Source organism: Lathyrus oleraceus, chromosome 2 (genome assembly GCF_024323335.1).
Source record: "Lathyrus oleraceus cultivar Zhongwan6 chromosome 2, CAAS_Psat_ZW6_1.0, whole genome shotgun sequence".
In the NCBI taxonomy this organism is placed as follows: Eukaryota; Viridiplantae; Streptophyta; class Magnoliopsida; order Fabales; family Fabaceae; genus Lathyrus; species Lathyrus oleraceus.
This window is the reverse complement of record NC_066580.1, coordinates 2,456,991-2,466,191: the sequence shown is the minus strand read 5'-3', so window position 1 is coordinate 2,466,191 and position 9,201 is coordinate 2,456,991. Positions and strand designations below refer to the sequence as shown.

At 29.8% G+C, this 9,201-nt stretch overlaps 2 protein-coding genes across 2 annotated transcripts; one reads left to right on the top strand and one right to left on the bottom strand.

Moving 5' to 3' along the window:
• The first annotated feature begins 2,226 nt into the window (after positions 1–2,226).
• Positions 2,227–4,427, top strand: LOC127117485 (transmembrane emp24 domain-containing protein p24beta2). Its single transcript, XM_051047510.1, has 5 exons — positions 2,227–2,417; positions 2,533–2,733; positions 3,384–3,570; positions 3,671–3,778; positions 4,146–4,427. Exons 2-5 carry the CDS (start codon positions 2,533–2,535, stop codon positions 4,277–4,279), a joined length of 630 nt encoding a protein of 209 aa, XP_050903467.1. The 5' UTR covers positions 2,227–2,417; the 3' UTR covers positions 4,280–4,427.
• Positions 4,428–4,709: 282 nt separating this feature from the next.
• LOC127117486 (protein NOI4) lies at positions 4,710–5,489 on the bottom strand. Its single transcript, XM_051047511.1, has 3 exons — positions 5,305–5,489; positions 5,027–5,212; positions 4,710–4,934 (listed from the first exon to the last, which is right to left on the bottom strand). Exons 1-3 carry the CDS (start codon positions 5,308–5,310, stop codon positions 4,890–4,892), a joined length of 237 nt encoding a protein of 78 aa, XP_050903468.1. The 5' UTR covers positions 5,311–5,489; the 3' UTR covers positions 4,710–4,889.
• Between the last annotated feature and the right edge of the window lie 3,712 nt (positions 5,490–9,201).

Here is a 9,201-nt window from a genome sequence, read left to right as displayed (position 1 = left end):
AATCTCTTACTAATTAACTAGAACTATATTTTGTCGATTTTAAGCAAATAGTCCGATTTATACATGCGGAAAAAGGATTTAGCACTTAATCATAGTATGCACGAGTATTTCAAGAAGCTCATTTACAACCAACAAACTAAAAGACCAACTTTAACATAAATCAAAGTAAGTTTTATAAGGTAGAGCAATTTCAATCTCCTCAATTTTTATACTTAACAGGTTATAGATTTTACAATTGAAATTGAATCGATATTGAGTACAATTAACTAATTAATGTTATTATTGATTATAAAATCAATCATAATGAAATTAATTTATATTACCATAAATCCTTTTTATTTTGGTTGATTTTATTTATTACCTTAGATCAAATTCACTATTATGTGTGATATTTTCATACTTTTTTTTAATATTTTTTATATATGCTTTTATTTAAACTGTATAACTTTGGGCCGAATTTAAAAATAATTTGAAAAATCATTTTTTTTAAAAGCCTAATAAATACTATTATTACTTTTTTTAAGATATCATTTTGCCGAGTTTTTTTCAATTGTAAAAGTTACTTTTAAGTTAAAATTGAAAATAAGAGTTTTATAAATAAAGTTAAACCGATTGATAATACTAATATTTTTTTATCTTTAAAAAGAAATCTAAACTAAAAATCGTTTGATATATATCTAAAAAAAATTATTTGATATATGGATGAATTAACGTAAGAAAGTGAGAAAATGATAAAATATGATTTTTCTCTAAATTTAGTGTAAGTGTTTGATGTATAATATTTGCGAGTGAAAGTAATGACTTTGATTCATACTTATAAAAATAATAAAATATTAGATATAGATGTAGAATTTTTTTACACAAAAATAAATACAAATTAATATAAAATACTACTATCTTATTAAAAGATATGAAATATGTTATAAAAAAATTAAATAAATATTTTTTTATATAAATATTTAAAAATGTCTATGTGAATGAATAAATCACTAATTAAAAAAAATGACATTATGGAAAAAGTTTACATTTTTAAAATAATTTTTTTCAACAAATTCTATAATAATCAATCGTAGATAAATACTGCATAAACAATAACGATAATATTGACACATGATTCATGAATGAATTATTTTTTTTAAAATTAGATAAAATAAAGTAATATAAGAAGAACTATGAAAATGTATGCTGCAGTAAAGAATTGAAAAATAATTTATAATGACTTGATAATATAAATTGTGTTTACGGGAATTCAAAGACATATATAGTTATGTATACGTAGATGTTTGAAGTTTTTTATAAATTTTATTTTATATTATTTTAGTATAAGTTTTTTAAATTGTATTTTTATTTTTAAAAGAAAAGTCACTTTTTTATAAGAGTTTTTTTTAAATATTATTTGATCTCACAAGTAAAAGATAAGTCAATAAAAAAATTGGGCTGAAACAATCTTAAGTCTCTTTTAACTTCAAAAAGATTTCTCAACATGCATCAAGTGTTAAACTTTTTAAGAAAATTTTGCCATCAATTATAATTCTATGGAACCTCCCAACTCAAAGATTTATAAAAATAAATTTAAAAATAAATTTTAAAATCAATAATTTCACATTCGAAGCAAAGTAACACATATAAAATAAATTTTAAAATTGTTATTTTTAAAAGTATTGATTTATGACTATCAATAATTTATTTATGGTTAAAATATTATAGTACAATATATTTTAAAAGTGTTTACTAAAAGATTAAAAATACAATTAAAATATAATTATACTATACAATCATATCTATATATATCCCGCAAAATAAACCATGTCCATTTATAGATATTTTGGTCAAATTTTTTTTAATGATTTTTAATCTTATAAATTTAATTATATCATACTTTTGTTATATATTAAATTAACATGATATAATAAAATATTACTATTATTTTTGAAATATTATACTTTTGTTGAATATTCAATGTAATATAGTAAATTACATACATTATCATATATATAAATTGATTAAATATATATATTTATATTAAAAAAATATATGAAAATTTTCCAAAAATAAATCATGAAACCGGGTTATCCACAATCCAAAGACAACTCCATAACAGTTATTTGTAGTTTGCACTTGCACATGAATTACAACGGTGTTTCAAAACCTGATCCTACGTGTCAACTTTTAATTGGTTGAATGAGCTGCCCAGTCCAATCACACATCGACATATAACTATTGCCAACGACGCCGTTTCCAGTTTACAAAAAATCAGAAAACCATAATAAACAAAAACAAAAAAAACACAACACTTTCGTTGAAATAAAAAACTCTCCGTTCACCTCTTCATCGTTGTTCTGTCTCTCCTTCTTTCCGAATTCTTCTTCTTTTTCTTCTTCTAATTAATCTCAGAGAAGTGAATCCAAGAAAGAAAGGTAGAATCTTTTTCTTGATTTTTTTCTTGAAATTGTTTTTTTTTTAGGGTTTTAGAGAAGCTTTTAGAGAAGCGATGAGATTTAATTTGAATTAATAATTGTTTTTTTTTTGTAGATGGGATTGGGGGAAAATATGTTGGTGTTTGTTTTGATAGTGGCGTTGTTGAAAGTAACAGAAGGGATCAGATTTGTGATAGATAGAGATGAGTGTTTCTCACATGAGGTTAAGTACGAGGGTGACACTGTTCATGTTTCTTTCGTTGTTATTAAGGCTGATTCTCCTTGGCATTATGGTGATGAAGGTGTTGATCTTGTGGTATGTTATGTTTTCTGAATTCTCAATTTCATTCCATTTAGCACTGTTCACATCATAGAGTTTAGAAGTGATTATGATAAAAGTATGAATTCAACCCTATGTGATATAATTGACTAAAATTCTAAGTTATTTTATGAATGAGTCTTTGAACTCTCGGAAACCAAAAGTGTCAAATGCAAATGCTATGAAAGTACGATGATTGTCCGAACACATTTTCTCGTGTTTGACCACTTTACTTGAATCCCACCGATACTCGAAATCTGGAAGCTCCCTACTATGAAGTATGAACTGCTAGTAAATCAAACCTAAGAGGGACAGAAGAAACTATTGCTTGTCTTTCTAACCATTATCATGCCAATGTTATTATTGATAGTTAGGAGATAACTTCATGGTTTAGAACAATTAACGTTGTTTTTAGGAAGAGAGTGCTTGTATGTCTAAAAGTTTATATGTTGCATACTATCTTTACATTTAGGTATCAATTTATGTAATTGTGTGCTACTTTTCAAATCTTTTGACATACATACAAATCCACATCTCTACCAAACAATGCTAGAATTAATAATCTTTCTTAGAGTTTATCTTTTTCCTTAATATCTCCGATCATGTTGGATTTTGAATCTCATTTCATGAAAATGTGGGAATTTCAGGTAAAAGGACCTGTTGGTGATCAAATTCAAGATTTCCGCGACAAGACCAGTGAAAAGTTTGAGTTTGTGGCTCACAAATCAGGGGTGCATAAGTTCTGTTTCACTAACAAATCTCCTTATCATGAGACTATCGATTTTGATGTGCACGTTGGCCACTTCTCTTACTTCGAGCAACACGCAAAAGACGGTAATGTCTCTTGTCATTTCTTCTTACTTTTGTTGTCTACTATAAAGCTCTTCGAGTTGCATGAAATAACAGTCATTGAAACTTTTGTGATTGAATGCAGAGCATTTCAACCCTTTGTTAGAGCAAATAGCGAAGTTGGAAGAAGCTCTTTACAATATTCAGTTCGAACAACATTGGTTAGAAGCGCAGACTGATCGCCAAGCAATAGGTATTACATGAAGTTTACTTTCTGTTTATCTAAAAATTTACATTTTTCTGTACATAAAATCCTCTCTACATACCAATTATTATTAGGACAAAACTTTGGTATAGTTTCGTAGGCATTTTTCCTTCTTTTCTCTACTAAAAAACAATATAACTGTCACCAAAAGTCGTGAAAATGTGTCTCAGTAAGAAGAATGGAAAAAATAGTGCTTATAGTAATGCATCCGAGTTGTGTCCTTATTTATTTTGCTCATTCTAAGATAAACCCGTAGTTTTGTGTATGCGACCTGGTTTTAATCAAGACCGATCGGTTAACATTTTTTTGTGTGAATGCAAAAGCAATAATATCACGTGTCTCGTGTGAAATGCAGTGAACGATGGGATGAGCCGAAGAGCAGTACACAAGGCAATCTTTGAATCGGCGGCACTGATTGGAGCTAGTGCATTGCAAGTCTTTCTTCTCCGACGTTTATTTGAGCGAAAGTTGGGAAACTCTAGAGTTTAGAGTTAGAACATGTTCTGAGAATCTGTAACATTATGAATCCCAATGTTATTTTAAACTTTTTGTTTATTCACTGTCATGACATTCATATTTATACTTCTGGTTTACTTTACTCACAATATATTTCTGGAAAAATGCTATTTATTGTTAATTACAGTTTATTTCCGATTAAAAAACGGAGCACGTTTATATATCATTAGATTATTTCCTCCCTTCATACGAGGGACGTTAAAACAGATTGCGCGGATCGGTCTGATTAATCGGAGCACATTGTATGTGTCGAATAGCGCATGTGAAAGAGCCTTCATTATAAAACAATTATACCAACATGAAATGTAAATTATAAGGCTTCAAAATTAGGTAGATAGATACACAAGCAGCAGTGTTAAACAATATAGAGAATACAGCTCATAAAAAGTTTGAATCCAACAAGTATTGAGGTAAAAATGCCTGTGATAATTCATTCACCAGAAATCATAAATATATATATATATATAATGTATTATCTACTAATTATTATTATTATTATTCCAAGCTCAAAGATTCCAGAAGTACACCATCCTAGCTTTAATTGAGCTCTAGATTTCTGGAAATTATGTTGATTTCGAAAGCCTTATGATTCTCTGCCAGACGGACTTACGCAGCAAAACCATTTTTTCTGCAATACAGAAAAATTATGTTTATATCTATGTTTTTTAACCTACAAAGTACGCGTATATAAGTGAAATTGTCGAAAAAGAAAGAACATACAGATTGAGGTTTGCCAAGAACAACTTGTTTATATTTGGTTTTGTGATAATCCTTGGATGGTGAATCAATCTTAACACCAGTCTTCTTCTCATTCCTGGCTTTGTTGAATATCACAGTATATCCCTCAGCTGATGCTGGATCGTTTAGATCCCATTCTCCAAACTTTGGCAATGGCACACCCTTTTCCTGTACAAAACCATATTCACATTCAAAATAATCATTAATAGATTCATACATGTATGTAAAGGAAAGGGATGAAATTGCAAATGCTAACATACCGCCATGGATTTGTCAAAATAACAATGACAAATCCGGCAGAAGAAGAGAAAGATGTATTGTTTAACTTGAATAGAATCACAATGCCATTTTAATTTTTTCCCTCTAAATTTGTGGGTGGAGCTTATAGTTTGTTCCAAATTGTACTATTTTAGGCCAGCCAACCAAGCTCCACCACCCATCAACCTTGATTTATTACTATGATTTTTTGAGGCAATATATTGTTAATATGATGTAATGCAACGGTTTATTTTTTTGTTAGTTTTTTTTCTAATAATATTTATAAATTTAATTTTATCCTTTTTAAGAATTATTTCATACTTTGAAAAGTAAATCAGTTCATGTTATTTTGTATTTTAATAATAATATATATAAATTTAGTTTCTTTAATAATAAATCATCATGAAGATCGTAAATGTAAACTTCTCTGACGCGAGGAGTAGTTATTGGCTGACGTGGACATGGCGTCTTAGCCATGTAAACTTCTCTGACGCGAGGAGTAGTTATTGGCTGACGTGGACATGGCGTCTTAGCCTTCACGGCCTGATTGCTAGGAAAGAAGTGGGTGTGTTAGAGAATGTCGGGATTCTTTCTCATTCAAGTGTAAGAGCTTGGAAAGGGTTATGGTTTTTCTTCAACCGATGTCTATGACTCTCGTTTGATAAAGCGTAGAAGCTCGGGAGAGGCTTGTTTATGAAAAAAAATAATGTCAATTATAGTATAGTTTTGGACCAATAAAAATCACAAAGTGTAAGTATATTTAAATCTTATCTATAGTGATTGTCTTAATTCAATAAGGCTAGGGAGAGTTTACTTATTATCATAATCATAAAAGACGTAATCGTAATGGAGGGTACGCAAAGTGTGATTGTTTTGGTTATGCTATAACTATGAAAATATCTAGACTAAACTACCAATTGAAATATTATATGATGGAAATGATTAACTCCACCTTTGAATCCTCTATCCCTTTCCTTTTGTTAGGGTTGGATAGGTCAAACCAATCCCTTTCCTTTTGTTAGGGTTGGATAGGTCAAACCAATTAATAGGGCCTACGGCCTAGCCTACACAGACCATATTTTTTTAAGTAGAAAATTCATAGGTTTCTTTATAAGTCTATTAAGTTAAATAGGCTAAGCCACAAACCATATAAAAAAGCCTTTTAAAAAAAGTCTTTTAAGCCTATCAGATTGATCTATTTTAATAAATATGAATAAATTTATTATTTTTTATATTGTATTGTGCACTTTATATTAAAATACAAAAGTAAGGTTTAGTTATCATGAAGAACTTGTGAAAATAAGTTGAAAAAATCTTATGAATAATGTCATAAGTTGTTTTCATAAGTTCTCCCAAACAAATAATCTCACGAATTTATGCTATTGTGTAAGCTCAAATAAGTCAATGTAAACAAACATTTAGTCTCATAACACTTTTGATTCTCTAGTATATTTAAATATTAGTTGAATTGCTTTTTTATAAATGTTAAATGATATAGGCTTTTTAAGCGAGCTAATAGACTAATCAGGCATTTGAAAAGGCCATACTCAGGCCAAAGAATAAGCCTATGATAGGTTACAAGTTAGGCTTATGCTTTGAATTTTTTAATAGCTTATACTTAGGCTTGGCAAAGCCTAACTTGACCCAGCCTATTCTCACCCCTACCTGTAGTATATCCTCGACTGAACTTATAATGGTTCTTCTTAAATCATGACTAAGTTACAAAATAGTTACCAATGATTTAATTAGTGTGTAACCCTCTTCGTTATTGCCACTACCATAATGACACTAACAAAATCGCAAGAAGGTTTATCCCACATAAAACATCTAATGTCACAACTGAATATGCCTTATTTCTAGAAATCACAAACAATCCCACAATCCTATTTAATAATGGTATGCAAATCTACAACTAGTTCTTATTGTTACTTGGATAATTTCTACCAATTTTGTAGACGTAAGAAAAGTATTAAACAAAAAAAAAAGTTGAACAATTATAACATAAGATTCATTTAGAGAGAACAAAACCAAGTGAATCACATGGTTCATACTATAGGAGAAAATTAATCTAAGGGGACCTAATCTTGGATAACTACTCACTAATTCTTAGCGGATCCTTGGATATTACAATAAAAATAAAGAATTAACTTAGAACAATAGTGGATGATTTTGATGAATTTTGTTTCTCATACTCCATTCTCTTTCTATAAAATATGTCTTTTTCTCATGAAAATTCATAACCCTGAGGACTAAATATGTTCAATAGTATACAGAAAAATCCCGAAACCATTAAATTGTGTCGCTATCAACCCTAGTCGCACTGCTATTTTGTAATTTTACTAACTCAGCAATTTGCAATCATGGAAATTGAGTTGCAACATCTTTGGGAAGTGCTAGTATTTCATTTGACAATAGCTCAAAATAGTGTCACTCTTACTCCTTCAGCACCTCTATCAACTGTTGGGTTCAATTGCGCCACTGTTGACTTGACAACATTGTTATTTGTTGTTTCTCTATATTTTCCTATTTTTATTTTGTTTCTTATTGTTCGCAAGTGTTTTTAGCGAACTATAACGAGTTTGAAATTCTTTGAGATTAACTAGAAAAAAATTTGGGATTGGTTTTGTGCAAAAACTTTTACAAGAACATACGTGTAGGATGTGACTATAAATGTCTGAATGCAGACAATGCAAAAGTAAACTTTAAAGACAATCAAACTTGAATTAAAGAGCAAAAATTTAGAATGAACAACATTAAATAAATGTAGTAAAAGACCAAATAAAATGATGTTTTAATTAAGAAAACATAAAAGGTACAAAGAAAAGAGGACACAGACTCACATATTGTTCACAAACTGTTTCATTCTTTGACTTGGGTACTCAAGTTCTACAGAGAATGTATAAGAGATTTGTGATCTTGATTACAACATATGAGCCTGTTATATATTCTAAACTAAGAATAACTGTCTTCGACAATTTACACCTAAATAATTGACACGTCTTCGAATACATGCAACTCCTGCCCCAACGTATTGCCACGTCGTTAGGGATTTGAAAGTACTAAAATCATTATCCCACATTCTTTAACTGCTTAGTGACTATAGTAATTGCCCGCTCGTTGAAGGTAGTTGATGGTAATTGTAACACCCTTCTACCCAATCGACATATTTAAATAAGTTATCAGAGTACCACATGTAGAAGAGTTTACATTTCTTACAACATACACTTATCGCATCACAACACATAACACATTATTTATTATATTTAAAACTTCGCAGCGGACAACAACATAATTATTATTTTTCATCATATAATAATTCATAAAAATGTTTCAACATTGTCTCGACAAAACATCTCAACATTTTAATCCTCATGAACAACGTAAATAAAATATAATTATCTATCGAATCCCATAACCCCGGTGTCACATGACCAGAGCATTTGACTCGACTCCGTAGAATAGCTCTACATTTATTCTTCAAACCTCAACGAAAGCTACTCCTCTTTATCTGCACATTGCTCATCATAGATGAACATAAACACATGCAGAAGGGGTGAGAATTACATTATTAAATAATAATATAACGACATAAATATAAACATAATTATATATTTCACACATGCCAACACAGCTCATCATCATCATCATAATCAACAAACTCATGAACATCAACGAAACAACATATCAAATGCAATGCACACACCCATGCATGACTCAACACGACTCGGTATACCCATCTTGTGACCACTACAGGATCACCACTCCCAGATTCATCACCATAGAATCCGAGTTCCCCGTAAGGAACCAAGCCTCTCAACAAGCCCGGAGTCAACAACATCATTGGAACTCAGTCCGTTCATCACTAGGCATCGGCCTTTCATGAATGCATGCACACCAAA